This window comes from Branchiostoma floridae, chromosome 15 (assembly GCF_000003815.2).
Source record: "Branchiostoma floridae strain S238N-H82 chromosome 15, Bfl_VNyyK, whole genome shotgun sequence".
In the NCBI taxonomy this organism is placed as follows: domain Eukaryota; kingdom Metazoa; phylum Chordata; class Leptocardii; order Amphioxiformes; family Branchiostomatidae; genus Branchiostoma; species Branchiostoma floridae.
In genome coordinates, this window is record NC_049993.1 from 21,138,632 (window position 1) to 21,156,349 (window position 17,718).

Genomic DNA, 17,718 nt, shown 5'->3' on the forward strand with positions numbered 1-17,718 from the left:
TCAAAACCACCCGCTGCTCGCCTTTCATCGCTTTCATCTTCTTTCTTCCGTTTTTTTATTTCACCTTTTCCTTGATTGAAGGTCGATTGGACCAACGGTTGGAGTAAGAAATTTGTGAAGGATCTTGTAACAGGCACGTTTATAAAGGTTAGAAATCCAGGTCAACATCCAGGTCAACAATATTCAAATACAATTCCAACTCTACAACTGGAACGTCTGGAAGCAATTCGATTCGTTTTTATCCAGTTGTAACTTGCAGAGATTTAATTGTATCTAAAAACTGTAACAAGGTTTCAGAGACAGGTTATCAACTCTTTAAGAAAGAAAAAACGAGCAAAGAAAGACATCTTGATCATTGCTAGTTATGTGTATGGTTGTTCTTCCTTGTCAAGAAACATTTCACATTCAGCATTTTAGCAAGCAAGGAACACCGGTATCATATTCCGATTCTGCCCATGTATCCGGAAAAGAACAGAAATCTTCCAAGATTTTCCCGGAACAGGATCAGAATTCCAAATAAGGCAGTAAAAGGTCCTCCTGCCGCTAATGGAGCCGCTAAAAGGTTTTCTGAGGCTCCGCAGAGAAACATGCAGGATTAACCCTCTGTATGCCAAGCCGCGTCATTCCACAGGTTACTCCGTACGTGTGGTCGGGGATGCCGTCCGGCTGGTGCGATTAACTCTCAGTATACCAAGCCGCTGCACTCAGTCTCTCTCCACAGGTTACTCCGTGATGCTTAACCCCCTGTATACCAAGCCGTTCTGCTCAGTTCTCTCCGTACGTGTGACAGGGGATGCGGTACGGCCGGTGGGGTTAACCCTTTGCATACCAAGCCACTGCACTCAGTTCTCTCCGTACGTGTGGTAGGGGATGCTGTCCGGCTGTTCGGGTTAACCTTCTACATGCCAAGCCGCATGACACAGTCTCGGTCCACAGGTTACTCCGTACTTGTGGTAGGGGTCAAGCTGGTGGGCTGGACCGTCTTCCAGCCAAGTAGTGGGATCTTGTGGCGTATAACTGCAGGGTGTTTGGCCTAAAACCCAGAGGTTCCGAGTTCGAGTCCTGTAATGCTATTGATCTTGTGCTCTTTGGGAAAAGGCCCTTTACACGACTGTACTTACTTCAATCTGGTGCAAAAGTCGGTTAAAGGCGTTTAGGGTAAGCGTCGGTGAAAGGAGAGGGATGGGCTCCACCTCCCAATACCATACCCTAGATACAGTGGATAACAACCCACCCACTTCCACTACGGTCTCTAAAAGGATGTAGGACTACCTTTGCCTACTTACAAAGCCGCATCACTCAGCTCTCTCCACAGCTAGGTTACCCCGTACGTGTGATGGGGGATGCGTGGTGATGAAGGGTTAATGGACCCACTAAAAGGTTTTCCCGACGGTGAAACGTGCCGTCCGCGGTGTGTGTGGCCTGCAGATCGCCGCCCGTTTGCGGCAGGCGTGTTTCATGTTCGCCGGAACAAAGCGCGCCGCCTCCCGCCAGTGATCAGGGGATTTCTGCGGTGCGGTCGAAGATGACCCAAATTTTCACCTTCGGGCTCCTTTTTACAACCTTCCTGTCGTCTTTTATTTTCAACACGTCCGCCACTGACTAAGAAACAAGCCTCTGCACCGCCCCATCTCGCTAATTAAACCGTAATCGACTGACTGACATTTCTCTACAGCGGACCTAGCAGGGTAATCAGGACCTAAAGAATGACCGGAACGATTGACATAGCTCTTAGTTAAATATGGCTATATATGGTAGACATGACCAAAATTCTACAAGTAGTGTCATAATCGACTGACTGACATATCTCTACAGTGAACCCAGCAGGGTAATCAGGACATAAATAATGACCGGAACGATTGACATAGCTTTTAAATAGATATGGCTGTAGGTAGCTCGGAACCAAATTCTACAAATAGTGCCATAATCGGCTGACTGACATACATCTACAGCGAACCCAGCATATGGTAATCAGGACCAAAATAAAGACCAGAACGATTGACATAGCTCTTAGGTAAATATGGCCGTTCGGGTAGTCAGGACCCAAATTCTACAAATAGTGCCATAAACGACTGACTGACATATCTGTACAACGAAACAAGTAGCTTAGGGTAATCAGGACATAATGAAAGTAACCATGATTTACACAGTTCTTTATAAACATGGCTGTAATGTAGCCGGGACCCAAATTCTACAAATAGTGCCATAATCGACTGACTGACATACATCTACAGAGAACCCAGCATATGGTTATCAGGACCTAAGTAATGACCGGAACGATTGACATAGCTCTTAGGCAAATATAGCTTTAGGGTAGTCAGGGCCCAAACTCTTCAAGTAGTGTCATAATCGACTGACTGACATATCTCCACAGCGAACACAGCAGGGTAATCAGGACATAATCAAAGGAACCAGCTGAATGACATAGTTCTACAACAAACATGGCTGTAGGGTGGCAAGACTCCCAACTTCTACCTGGAATGCCGTAGTCGATTGACTGACATACATCTACAGCAAACCAGTGGTAGGAGGCAAACTAGACTTGTCTCTGTCCTTGGTACTGAAATACCTGTAACGTTTGCAAATGTTAGAGGCAGCATGCCTGCAGGCATTGTAGAGCGATAAGCGACAAAAAGGCGACTTGGAGAGAGTAGAAGGACATGCCAGAATTTATTCTACATTCGAAATATTAATATTGCCATGATATGACGAAGAAAACTTTAAGCAACAAAACGAGTATCACCGTACCTGGTGTTGAAATGTTTGTCGTATTTAGAACTAGTTCGTGACTAGTAAGGGACATGCCCTGGGGTACTCTGTAGCCGACACACACCCAAAAGAGGGTGTCATTGCCACGATTTATAAATGTGAGCGGGGCGCGGTAAAATGGGTGATTGTCCCTGGTCCTGAATAAACGGTACCCGAGACTCTTAAAAGGGTAACCAGGAGCATAATCCCACCTTTATTGCCAAAATTGACTAACTGACATATCTCTACAGCAAACCCAACGGTATGCTAACCAGGACCCAAATTCCATAGATATCATAGACAGACTGATACATTTCTACAGTGAACACAACATCGGAGTAACTAGGACCGCATTTTCCCGAAGAGGGCCTTAATCGACTGACTGACATACTTTTACAGCAAACAGAACATCGGGATAAGCAGGAAAGGATCTGCATTACAGCGCTTCTTAGGTCCAAGTGCCAAAATCGACTGACATATCGCTACAGAGAACACAACAGCAGGATAGCCAGGACCCCATTTCCCCACATAGCGCCTTAATCAACTGACTGACATACTTTTACAGCAAACAGAACATCAGGGTAACCAGAAAAGGGTTACACATTACGGCGCTTTAGGGTCAAAGTGCCATAATCGACTGACTGACATATCGCTACAGCAAACACAACAGCAGGATAACCAGGACCCCATTCCCTTAATCGGACTCTAATCAACTGACTGACATACTTTAACAGCAAACGCAACATCTTCGTAACCAGGATCCGATTGTACAAATAGTGCCGTAATAGACTGACTGATATATCGCTACAGCGAACACAGAAGTACAATTATCATGGCCCCATTCCCTTGATGGGACCCTAATCGACTGACTGACATACTTTTACAGCAAACACAACATCTTGGTAACCAGGACACGGTTCTACAAATAGTGCTGTAATCGACTGACTGATATATCGCTACAGCAAACACAACATCTGGGTAACCAGGACACGGTTCCACAAATAGTGTTGTAATCGACTGACTGATATATCGCTACAGCGAAACCAGCAGTAGGGTAACCAGGCCGATAGAAATCAGCGCTCGGCAGACGTTGTTTCCCGCCGCCTTTCAGCGCGAGATGTGATTTGTATCGGATCGTCTGCTCCAATTTCGGCAGAACTCCGCGGAATTGCCCTGGGGCCAACATAAACTGCTCTGTGGAGACCGCCCGTCTAGGGGCTAACGCAAGGTGCTCCGTGGAGGCCACATGTCCATGGGATAACGTGAACTACTCCGCGGGTATCCCGTGACCTAAGCATTATTAGTATGTTACACTGATTCAAACAAATACGCCTTCCGATTTGATAGCATCGATATGCTCCATATTTTCGTCAGAAATCGAAACGTTGGCGTTTCTCCGTGGTGTTCATGCGTATCTGACCTTGGGAGAACAGTTGACCTTGCCTTTTGGAAAGGCCTGGTTCGATGCTATGTTGCTTTAGATTTCTGATTTTAGTTAAAAACTGGACAGGTCACAGTTTAATTCACAGTTAATGGCTTGAATCAGTACTACGTAGCCCCCGTTACTGTATGTGATGCCGTTTCTTACCTGTATTATAAGGTGAATCAGAGGAAGGGAGGGAGGGAAGGAAAGGAAAGAAGGCAAGGAGGGTTAAAGGGCGGAAGGAAGGAAGGAAATGCAACCAAAGAGAAAATACAACAAAGAACTGCGCTTGACGATTTTACCCCCACCTGACAACATTACATAGAACCGTCTGCATGCTATCCCGAACTTCCCCTTGCAAACATCCCGTACACGTCCCGTTCACGGTAGACTCTGATCGGCAGCCCTTGTAACGCAAGTCGACAGGTAAAGTCCAGCGGCTAAAATGGCCATAACGTAACGGCAATGCTACAGACCCCCACATAGATTGTGATGCAGTTTACAAGACTAGACATTTACCTGCCAAGCTGCATCACTCAGACTGTTAACGTGGGGTCGCGTGGCGTACCTGAAGGGTGCTTGACCCAGAAACCAGAGGTCCTGGGTTCAAATCCTGCCATGCTACCGACCTTGTGCCCTTGGCCTTTCATCACTCCAACCAAGTGTCGCTCCGTAAGCGTGGTGTGGGTTTTATTTGGTTTTGGACAGACATTGACAATGTGGCACTGCACTAACAGTGCCACAAATACAGAACAAACAAGCATGATAAGGTAACACTACTCCAATAGCCTTATTGCAGCGTTTTTATCCACCGTATCTAGCCCTGCTGCTATTGCCGCATTGCCTGTGGACAGACAGAAGTGGATAAGACTCTTGACCAACCGCACAGCAGCCGACCGATGATGATGATGATCTAGACTGTAGAGCACGGTATTGGAATGCGGAGACACAATCCCTCTCCTCCCACCGCCTTTTACCTCCCCAACCGAAGTCAGGCACCCATGTTTACACCTAGATGGAGGAAAGCCGTGTAAAGGTTGGTAGCATAACAGGATTTGAACCCAGGTCCTCTGTGTTCTGGGCCAAACACCCTGCGGTTACGCCACATGATCCCACACGTGGGTTGAGTAGAAGCTAATGATGGGTTAAACTTTATCTGAATCTATATCTATATAGCCGGTATAACCGCCGTTCGGCGTAACACACCAGCTTCTGTATCTATATCTATATAGCCGGTATAACCGCCGTTCGGCGTAACACACCAGCTTCTGTATCTGTATCTATATAGCCGGTATAACCGCCGTTCGGCGTAACACACCAGCTTCTGTATCTGTATCTATATAGCCGGTATAACCGCCGTTCGGCGTAACACACCAGCTTCTGTATCTGTATCCATATAGCCGGTATAACCGCCCTTCGGCGTAACACACCAGCTGCTGTACCTGTATCTATATAGCCGGTATAACCGCCGTTCGGCGTAACACACCAGCTTCTGTATCTATATCTATATAGCCGGTATAACCGCCCTTCGGCGTAACACACCAGCTTCTGTATCTGTATCTATATAGCCGGTATAACCGCCCTTCGGCGTAACACACCAGCTTCTGTATCTGTATCTATATAGCCGGTATAACCGCCCTTCGGCGTAACACACCAGCTGCTGTACCTGTATCTATATAGCCGGTATAACCGCCGTTCGGCGTAACACACCAGCTTCTGTATCTATATCTATATAGCCGGTATAACCACCCTTCAGCGTAACACACCAGCTTCTGTATCTGTATCTATATAGCCGGTATAACCGCCGTTCGGCGTAACACACCAGCTTTGCAGGCACGCGGCGCGGCAGCAGCTGGTTATACTACACCGAACGACTCGTTACCCCTAACTTTTGCACATCTATCTGCAAGCGTTCTTTAAAACTACCGAGAGAAGATGCCCCTACTGCACTTGGTGATAACAAGTTCCACTCTATCCGCCATGTCAAGGTTGATTTTTGTGTTCTACTCAAAGACGCCTTTTACTAGGATCTCATGTAAATCAACATCTTAACGAGAAGTCTTCTGCGATTAGAATATCCACTTTCTATTATAGCGTGCCTTTAAATTTACTTAAAACTTTCTTTAAGTCTTGTGCTTCGCCTGTCTTTAGCCCACATTGCTTAAGACAACCACTTAACTCTAAAAGCTACGATTACAAAACATGTATATTCATATCCTACGTAAGGAGTCAACTTTTATCTTAATGTCCTGCTTAGAGATGCTTTTTGCATGGGTTTTATGCGACTCAGCATCTTATCAAGATTATACAGTATCCATCTTCCATTTTCAGTGTACTTAAACTTAAAACTTTCCTTAAGACGGACTAAAATCCTGCATCTCGCATGTCTTGAACCTACATTGCTTAAGACAACCTCTCAACACTAAAAGCTACAATTACAAAACATGTTATATTCATATGGAGTCAGCTACGCAAGGCGCACAGCTAAACTCTAAGTTTCAATTATGCGGAACATTAATATTTGTGAGAGTTTTCTAACCGTGCGACTGGTACGTTGGCGGTGTCGTGTTGCGTTCTACCTGAATTTGCATAAACCTTGACTTTATCATCCAAGTACAACACATACAAAACATACAAAGATTCGTTTTATCGACAAATTTCGTTGAGCGCACTGTACGTAGCTCGGACTCAGCAACGCCATAAGATCTTTCTCACCGTGGGACTGGCGCGTTTGGCGGGACGTCGCTGTTTTGGTCTAGTTGAATTCGCGTAAACCTTGGCTTCATCCAAGTACAACACGATACAAAGCATACAAAGATTCGTTTTATCGACAAATTTCGTTGAGCGCACTGTCAAGTATCTCGGACTCAGCGAACGCCGGCCGCCAACATGCCGCAGCGCCTGAGATACCCACTAATCGAGCACGTTAGTTGTGTGACCGTTCGCGAAGTCCAAAATGTAGGTTACGTAAATGTGACTGGGGCCAGCTGTGATCTCAATGCGGCGCACAACCCGTCCATGGGCGGAACAAAATGCACAAACGGGAGGACCCCGGCCCTCGTCAGGAGTTTCCTGTTCCGCATGTGGCTCGGCATGTATAAGCACACATTGTATGTTTCTCCACTGGAACACCCGTATGCGGTATAGGACACCGGCCGGCGATATCAGCTTTCATGCCCTTGTAGGTGCCGTTTGTGGGAGTAGGTCACATTGGCATGTTTTATGTCAGGGTATGTTACAAACCCCAAGGGACCCCCACAAATACGTGTACATCAGGTTGTCATAAACCACCAAGGGAGCCCCCGCGAACACGTGTACATCAGGTGGTCATAAAACCCCAGGGGAGCCCCCGCGAACACGTGTACATCAGGTTGTCATAAAACCCCAGGGGAGCCCCCGCGAACACGCGTACATCAGGTTGTCATAAAACCCCAGGGTACCCCCGCGAACACGCGTACATCAGGTTGTCATAAAACCCCAGAGGAGCCCACTGACACGCCCATTAATCTGGGCCAGACCTGGACACGATCCAGACCTTCGGTGACTGATGAGCACTTTTACCCTCCCGCGGGACCCGCAGAGCCGGGGTGAAATATGGCCTGTCGGGCGGAGAAGCGCTGGGCGTCCCGGGAGGTTGGCTGACAGGGAAGTGCGGGTCAAAGGTCGCCTGCAGGAGATCAGCAGCAGATAAGCCGCGCTCAGACGTGAGGGGCTGCAGGGGGTCACCTTTATCTGCGGGGTTACCTATTTCCGTCAGCAGGAGATGAGCAGCAGATAGGCCGCGCTCAGACGGGAGGAGCTGCAGGGGGTCACTTTTATCCGCGGGGTAACCTATTTCCGTCAGCAGGAGATCAGCAGCAGATAGGCCGCGCTCAGACGTGAGGGGCTGCAGGGGGTCACCTTTATCCGCGGGGTAACCTATATCCGTCAGCAGGAGATGAGCAGTAGATAAGCCGCGCTCAGACGTGAGGGGCTGCAGGGGGTCACCTTTATCCGCGGGGTAACCTATATCCGTCTGCAGGAGATGAGCAGTAGATAAGCCGCGCTCAGACGTGAGGGGCTGCAGGGGGTCACCTTTATCCGCGGGGTAACCTATATCCGTTGTTTTTGAAATTCAGGGTATGCGTACGGGTATCAAGTCGATGGACGGTGATTTCAAACTGCAATATTTTGAATTTATTGCAGTTTTACATCACTTCCCGCGGACTGTATATCTCTAAATACCCTGTTTCTTGATACAACGGTTATAGGTTCCGCACGGATAAAGGTGAACTAGCGTAAGAGCTTCATAAAAAGTTGCCAACATGTGGTCAACACAGTAACATGGCTTTAGATACAGGTGCACAAAAAAAACATTAAACTTGCCTCCGAGTCGTTTATATCATTTTCTCAACAATATTAAAAGCAAAGCAAGGACTGGGCTGTCACTTTGTGTGGACGTGGGGACATCTAGCGCCTTTAGTAATATCTGCAGAATCCTTCTAACTGGCACATGCAGTACTGAGCGCTATTGGTACATATATATTGCCTTGGAGGCAATGACAATGAAATAGAAGATCGTCTCTTCTCCAGGTACTTAGTACTCCTCTCGGGTTATAGTTGAGCTGTTTAGACTAGTGCTTCTCCGCCTCACGACCCAACAGTCAACTGATGAGCGCCGCCTGGGAGATCCTATGTGAACTGCATGCCCGTCAAGCAAAGATTCACGCCAAATTTGGGCTTGACTTTGACCTTGTGCCAGGAGTGTACCATTTGACGATACCACTCTGGAATGGGGTAAGATAACGTACTTGCAAAATCCGAGTGTGAATCAATAATCGAGAATTATGTGTGTCGAACCTATACCACATATGTCAAGTAAAACTTCAATATTAATAAAACTTCAATGTAACTTCAATGTAACCATGTATACCAGAAAGGAATGTGAAAGTTAATGTTTAAGAGTCTCGAGACCTGACCCGCTGACGTCACACACACACCCGGTGATTTCCTGCTGACACTTCCGCATTACGGGGCGACCGGAAGTCGTTTCTAGACATAGTCAGTTATCAGCAGCTGTTATATATCTGCATATCATCACCGGCCTGATCAGTATGTCGCAAATACTGCGTGTTGCGGGCACACTTCTCCCTGTAGACGTGCAATGCCGGAGGTTTGTTACGGCTGACAGATATGACCTGGCTGAGACGTGGTACGGCCGCGCCCTTCTGGCCGCTATGTCTGATATGGACAGGCTACAGGAGGTGGAGGTACTGAAGAGCCTGGGAGACTTGAACGTGGAGAAAGGACGACTTCACAAGACCGGAGCTTCGCGGAACTTGGAGCGGGGCCTGAACCTGTATAGGGCCGCACTGCTCCGGTGTGAGGACCCGGGGGAAGGGGGGTCTCTCGTACATAGGATCAAACTCGCCGAGAAACTCAAGCAGAAATCACCTATAGCTGGCTCTATTAGTAACACTAAGCTTAACTCTGTCGCAAGGACTTCAGAAATCTTTCAAGACTTGGATAAGGCATGGGCTAACGGTGGGCATTTGGACTCCATCTTAGATGGCTTCGGGAAGTTTCTTGTAGAAGGAATAGCAGAGAATAGGAAGCTGTTAGAAGTAGAGGCGCTGAAAAGTCTTGGGGACGTGAACCTTAAGAGGGGAAGAGACTTGAAGGAGCCCAGACACTTGATCAAGGCTACAGCCCTGTACAGCACAGCCCTGGAGCGATGTGACGATCTACATGGGAAAACCGTCCTCACACATCGTTTACTGCACGCAGCTAAGGTCAGGAGAGACGTGGCGGAAAAGAGAAGACGTGTAAGTATTTCGCTTCCTACACTACTACTGCTGTCAGTCTGCCTATATATACAGACTATGACTTTGCTTCCTACATAGAATAACATATTGCATTTTTGTATCGTTCTCAGCATATTTTACTATTGTAATTAAGACACAAAAGTTAGCATTGCTCTGAACAAAGTTCTAACCAGCGTATCTCTTAGCAGAAGTACGTATCTTTGCTCGGTCTGCATTGTTTCCTTTGTTGATGTCACCTATGTACGAAGCTCGTGTTTGTAGTAACCGATGACATTTGGACTTGTCATGTGTTTGCTCACCTGTGTCTGACGTTCACCTGTACGTGACGTATTGAAGCAATGTCGGTGTTCATTGTACGGCCTCACGTGCCGACAGAGGTGTTGCTGTTCTGCTGTTCGTGTGCTTCATTAACGGTGTTAATGTCAATTACCTTTGCTAAAAAGGTTCTGTTGTCGATAGCGTCTGTGTGTGTGTCTGTGTGTGTGTGCATGCGCGCGCGTGCGTGTGTGTGTTTGTGTGCGTGCGCGCGCGCGTGCGTGTGTCTGTGCATGTGTGTTTCTGTGTGTGTGCGTGTGTGTATGTGTGCGTTTCTATGTGTGTTTGTGTACGTGTGAGTGTGTGTGCGTGCATGTGTATGTGTGTGTGTGTGTGAGTGTGTATGTGTCTGCGTGTCTATGTATGTGTGTGTGCGCGTGCGCGCGTGCGTGCTTGTCTGAATATGTGTGTGTATGTGTGTAGAATGCAGTATTGATACTTGGTATGTGACTAGGTATTGATAAGACTTTGAAAGGTATTGTTAGTTGCCATTATCTATAGGCATTTACGTTGCCTCCATTGCTACGTTTCTGAAGGGCAAAAAGACAAACAAGCGGCTGTCAACTGGACCTAGCAAGGTCATTCCATCTATTCCTAAAGGTCATGACCTCTCTACGGCAGATAGGTCAAGGTGAGTGACGTCAGTTCAATAGTAATCATGTCTTTTGTAACACTAATCAATCAATTTTTGCCTGTGACCTTTTTTATCAACTTCACAATATGGCCGAGGGTCTGTTTGATATGTGACCCATTACATCATTTTAGGACTTTCATCTCAAATACACCAGGCAGAGTGTCTTGAAAATAGATAAAAAAGTTGACAAAAGAGAGCGACAGAGATTTCTACTAAACAGTGTTAAACTTTAAGACCATTTTTAATATCAGTTGCACTTTTTTATAGTAGCAAAAACGTATCGCCAATATGAAACTGTGAACTGACAAACATATAGTTTCCTCAATTGGGCTCATTGATAACTTGGCATCAGTCGTAACTACGCGTCAACTTTTACTTCTCTTTATGCATTTTGTAAACCCTCCGTAGTGCAAAGAAGTACAAGGAACACCTACAGAAAGGCGAGGAGGCTGTACGGAGGGGAGACCTGGACTCAGCAGAGCAGAACTTTGCAGCAGCACTCAGGATCGTACATGTCAGAGGTATCTTAAAGTTCATATACACAGAATTTACACTCATATATGTTGCATTTACACTACAAATCCTCACTGAAGCGTACACAATTTGCACATTTTGCATGCAATTATGGTTTTATTTAGAGAAAAAAATTGTACGCTGTGCAGGTAAGTGTACACAGATAAAACTGGCAACGGAATCCGTGAATCCCAATGTCATCCAAAGTGTAGACAATTGTGCAACACTTGTGTCTTACAGACCCTACAGTTCAACAGTATGAACAAGAAGTGTCACCCCTGCACAAGTTGGGCGATGTCTACCGCAGGCGAGGCTGTCAAACAAGAGACGGGGGAGACTTTGTCAAGGCGGCGGCGCTGTACCAGGCAGCAGTGGCCAGATCAAAGGTCTTTGATAAGACTCTTAAAGAAACCATAGAAGAAACAGAAGTGTTGTTTCTCAAACATGTCTTGAAAATAAATTATAACGGAAAAGAAAATCATACGGTAAAACACAGAAACCAGCTGAAAGAACTTCGCGAGCTAATCAAACTAGAAATAGATACCATCGACCAAGAGCTGAACCCCTACATACATGATGAGAAAAGTCAGTTAGCAAGTCAGATAGAAGCCAAGCGAGCTGACGCTGTAAGACGGTTGTTTGAGAAGATTGCAGGAGATAGAAAGGTGTTCATTGGGCAGCTAGTAGATGAGTGTATCGCAGTGATGGGTCCCCCTCCCTGTAAGTATGCCCTGATAGGTTTGGGTTCACAAGCCACAGGGCTGGTAACTCCGTACTCAGACCTGGAGTTCGCCATCTTGATAGAGGAAGAAAATGAAGCAAATGTCGCGTATTTCCGACGACTGACTCACTACCTGCACCTCAAGGTGGTCAACCTGGGAGAAACCATCCTCCCAGCCATGGGGATAACAAGTCTGAATGACTTCTACTCAGACGATCCACTGGACAACTGGTACTATGACTCTGTTACACCCCGCTCCATGCCAAAAGCTAGCAAGACTTCACTGGGCAGACAGGGAACTTCAACTGAACCAGCCAGTGAGCTCATCCGCACCCCAAGAAACATGGCGGGAACCTTATTAAAGGATTTTTCCTTGTATCTCAAAGAAGGCTATCACCTCTGCAATGTACTGAGAAACGGTTGCCTGTTGGCGGGAGAACAGAGTTTAGTTGATGACTATGACGTCATTGTGACTGAGACTCTAAAGGCTCGGGGTGGAGAGATGGCCCGTCAGATGGCCAACGAGACGATCCGGGAGAATTTTGAGACAATATGTGAGCCAGAACGACACATACTTAGTGATGCGCTGTTGGACGTGAAGAAAGGAATCTACCGGTTCCCAGTAATCGCAGTGGACTGTCTGGCACTCCGCTCCAATATCATCCCCACGTCGGTGTGGAAAACTATAGAAGAGATGGAGACTAAAGGTGTTGTCAGTGCAGAAAACGCGCATCACCTGAGGATGCTGGTTAGCATCTCAGCAGAACTCCGACTCAGAACCTACATTGCAAATGGCGGCCAGAAGGAAAGCCTGTCTGCCCTGCCATCTGCGCCTACATTCTGGGACAACAGCAGTGGTAAACCAATTAACGACTTGCAGAAGGTGTTTTACATTTCCGACATGAATCTGCTCTTCAGGTATTTCTTCACAGCACTTCCTTTGAAGCGTTTTTTGTCAGACGAACGCTCGGGCCGAAACTCGCTGCCTCGATCCTTGGATCGGCATGAAAATTTATATGAACAATCTGCAGAAAAGAAAGGTTTAATCTACCGTTATTTTGGATATCACAAAAAAGCCGTCAGGTGTCATGAAAAGGCTTTGGAAATAGGCAAATGTAATGGTAGTTTTGAAACCGCGTTGTCACTGAGCAACCTTGGAACAACCTTGGTATACAATGGAGATCACAGAAAAGCCTTCTCCCACTTGGAACGAGCGGTGAAGATATTCCAAGATAGCTGTGTAGTTTTGTACGATGCCGGACACCCTAACATTGCTTGGACTCTGATCGCACAAGGAATGGCCTTGTATGAGATGGCGGACTTTAGAAAGGCACTCAGCTGCTTAGACACAGGAATGGACATGTACAGGAAATTGTATGGCCAAGAAAGTGCACACCGTGATGTTGCATTCACTCTACACTTCCAGGGTTTAACATTTGTAGAACTTGGAGACCACCAGAAAGCACTCAGCTGTTTTAAACAGGCATGTGAGATGTACAGGAGGTTCTATGGAGGAAAGGACCATCCTGAAATCGCCAGTTCACTTACCGATGTTGGATCAGGTTGGCGAATGGTGGGTGATCGTAAGAAAGCTATCAGTATCCTTGAACAAGCACTGCAGATGAGCCAGAGGTTGCTTGGACCGAGAGCAGCACATCCTCATATAGCTCAGTCACTAGCCGAGCTAGGAATGAGCTGGTTTGAAATGGGGAATCCCCAGAAAGCTATCAGTTACGCAGAAGGAGCCTTGCAAATGTTTAGAAAAATCTACGGCGAAACTGCAGAACATCCTAAAATTGCGCGTTCACTCATCAACCTTGGAGCGCCGTGGATACCGCTCGATCGAAAACGGGCACTCCTGTACTTCCAGCAGGGGCTGGAGATGACGAAGAGTTTGTATGGAGACGCGCATCCCAAGACTGAAAACGCCAAGGGCTTTGTGCGATTCTTGGAGATTAGGTGAACGCAAAAAAAGCAATGTACTACTGCGAAAAAGCCTTGCAAATATTTAAGACAATCTACGGTCTAGGTACAGCACAGCCTCACATTGCCACCAACCTCGCCGACCTGGGTACATTCACTGATGAGAAAATAATACATTCAAGCCATTATTTTATCAACAAGTCAATACAAAGTTTATTGCACAAGCAAAAATTTTAACGAGGAAAATGTAAGACAAAGATATGACTATTGTATATGTATATGTATAAGACAGTTGGCTATATTGTAACATTAATCTAATACTCTGCATGCAAATTAGTGTAATATTATCTATGGCTCCTCTTCTGCCAAACAAATGTTTTGTATCCTCTGAATAGTCTAAGTCTAAGAAAAGTCTTGTCACAACAGGCGACTGAGAAAAACCGACAGAGCGCAGTCTGGGTCCATGCCGGTGTTTCTGCCGATGGTTTGTGAACATGATTAACTGTTCAGTCACGCCACCTATTGTCATTTGGGAGACTGCATGTGATTTTTTGTATTTCTTCTAGCGGCTATTTCTGGTCGCAAGTAGGGCGTTTTTGATCCATTGAGTGAATGTTGCTCCATCCTTCACTATCATGAGCATTTAAAGACGTTTCCTTTAAAGAGTAATAAAGGACATAAACACTATAGAATGGCAGGCAGGTACTAGGTTTGTAATTGGCCGTTAATTGAGCTTTGTTTCGTTTCTGCATTCTTTCTTATCAACTAAATAAAAAGCCTTATGATGGCCGCTATCATGATCTGCAACGTTGTCATCATTCTACATGCAAAGAAGACAGCTTAAACTTCACAATTGGTGTGTCTAGGGGAGACGCAGGCCAAGCCTTGGCACATTGAAATGTGTACATAAAGGCACAGAAAGACAGTGCCAATAACTCAACTTTCTGACATTACTGGCATACAAACTTACCCTCATATGAAAGCCCATCATCTCAGCTGTGATAAAATCCCACTGTCATTAGAAATCATACGGCATAATTTGCAGAAAAATACGCCCAAACCCTACCACCCCCTCAAACTCATAACAACCAAGGAAACAGACCCTTACACAACCAGGAAATAGTCCCAACTTCATATCCCCTGATAACCACAAAAACTCAGCTTTTGGGCCATAATCAGAAGGTAGAAACCCTCCCCAGTCACACTGACCTCAAAACTGCCAGAATTTCTACCCATTTTTCCAAGAAAAAAAATCTTAAAGTTTTAGGCCCTGAACTACATTCGACCACCATCAATTTGCATGCCGAATCGCTGGCGGATCCCCTCTAGTTAATTCTAGCTATAGGTGTACACAAAAGTCAGAAAGGCATGGCTGTAGTTACCTTTTTTTCAAGTTTTAATTCTTTATTTCCATAAACAATACAATACATAAGCCAATACATGTTCCATGGTTCAGTTTTTTAGTATCATGCTATCCCTGTCTCAGAGTAGTTAAGGTTATTTTCTCACCAAATGAGGCAAACAAGGGCCGGCAAGGCGTGACAGTGGGGACACCCAGCGGCTTAAGCTATGTTTGCAGTGTCCTGATAACTGACACTTGTAATGTCATTCGTAATTGATATGTAAATTAATTGTAAATTGATAAGAAAATTAAGTATTTCACAGGTGTCCATGTGTCGTCTGTTAGTCCTTCACTCGACTCTACTGTTGGAGCATCGGCCATAACTTGGTACACCCGATCCCTCGATCTCGGAAGTTAAGCAACGCGACGGTCCGGACAGTGCTTGGATGGGAGACCAACCAAGGACGTCCGGATTGCTGTAGCCTCACGAAGCTTTCCACGAAATCGTCTTCCGGGAGGGACGTAAAACGGGGGTCCCGTGCTCGAGGAGGTGCCTCGACCACGTTAATCAGCCTCATTACTCATAATGGGTACCTACTGGCTGGCAAAATACACCTGGTGATTATAACCAAGGTAAGCGGGAACTGAAAACGTTGTTGCGAGTTTTCTTACACAGGAAGCGAGCTAATATATCCCACCCTACAGTAGGGCTAGCAACTGGCATCCTCACACTCAGGGTTGACATCGCGGCAAAGCCTAACGATATCACCCCTGACAAATCAGCCAGGGTATTTGGGTATTTGGCTTCTTGTTGTCGGAAGCTCGGAAAGGCGCCATATAAGGCGACTCATTAATATTCAAGAGCAAGATAACAGTACCGGCGTAACGTTCTTTCAGCGTCCAGACGTCTTTATCAGGTACCAAATTTAACATTTGTCGGTTCTGTGGGTATAGGGTAACCACGGCATCACCGTATATATGTACCGACCTAGCATACGATAAAAAAAAAACATTACCATCACGCAAAGAAATACAGATCTTTGTACACGCCGCGCCGTACGCTGTTTGTTCGAAACTTGCAATCCGGTCGCTGATTGGCCCGCGACAAATCAGGCAAGCTCATTAATATTCATAAGCAGGGCGCCCCAAATACCCAAATACCCTGGCTGATTTGTCAGGGGTGATATCGTTAGGCTTTGCCGCGATGTCAACCCTGAGTGTGAGGGTGGCAACTGGATATGATTTTGGAAACTGTGAGACTTTCCAGGTAGCATCCACTAGCTTTCATCAGTGACACACTGTTTTTTATGTAAACGTGATTAGAAAAAATAATATAGCCCAATAGGGAACAAAATAAGACAAGGCCGCATGCAAATGAGCCGATCTTATCCAGTTGTTTACGTACAGGAGCTAATGTTGTCTTGTGGAGGCAGGAGGGCACAGTTTCCAACACGTAGAGGTATGGCGTTTACATGCATAAATGGCAAATATGGTAACCTAGCAAATACTAGTACAACTAATAACTTGCGGCGTGTTCACGAATCTAACTGCGCATGAAGGGGTCAGAGGGGAAGGCGAAGAGACGTCAACAAAACACACCTGGGCATCTTTATGTAAACCGACCGAAAAAGATATGTTTAAATCATGTTAGGGACAAGAACTGTTTACAAGTCATATTAGTAATATTTCGCATGCGTACTAAGAATCATAAAACTCTGTAAATTCCGACAGTGTCATTTTTTCTTTAATCCCTGCAGTCAGAATCCATTCTTGGTATCCCTCATAGAACGTCTTATGTCTCACAGGGCCAAAAACACGGCGTCGTGACAACGATTTTCTTGGTTATAGCAACATTTCTGCTGCTCCAACCTTCCCCAACATGAGTCCTACCAAAGTCGCTCTCGTCACCGGGGGTACCCGCGGGATCGGCTTCGGGATCGCCGCTGAGCTGGCCCGAGCAGGGCACGACCTCGTCCTGGGGTACCGGGAGAACCATCAGCGGGCCGAGGCCGCTAAGGCAGAGCTTGAAGAGACCCACAAGGCGCGTGTGTTCCTTATAGCAGGCGGGACAGAGGAAGAGGCTACGGCCGACGCCTTCTTCGCGTGCGTCGATACGAACTTTGGCGGCAGGCTCACCGCGCTGGTCCACAACGCCGGCGGGCACTACCGCAGCGGACCCCCGCCAGGCAAGCCGGACGCGACCGGTAGCTGGTTCGCGGGCTGGGACGCCTACGAGTACTACCACAACATCTACGCCAAGTGTTTCCTCCGGTTGGTAGAGCAGGCCGTGAGTCG

At 46.5% G+C, this 17,718-nt stretch overlaps 1 protein-coding gene across 1 annotated transcript in view; it reads left to right on the forward strand.

The window, feature by feature from the left end:
* The first annotated feature begins 17,302 nt into the window (after nt 1-17,302).
* LOC118431673 (tropinone reductase 2-like) overlaps nt 17,303-17,718 on the forward strand; it is an 895-nt gene continuing 479 nt past the window's right edge. The window contains exon 1 of the mRNA XM_035842918.1: nt 17,303-17,694. Within this exon, the coding sequence (XP_035698811.1) occupies nt 17,303-17,694 (392 nt within the window). The remainder of the gene's footprint in view (nt 17,695-17,718) is intronic.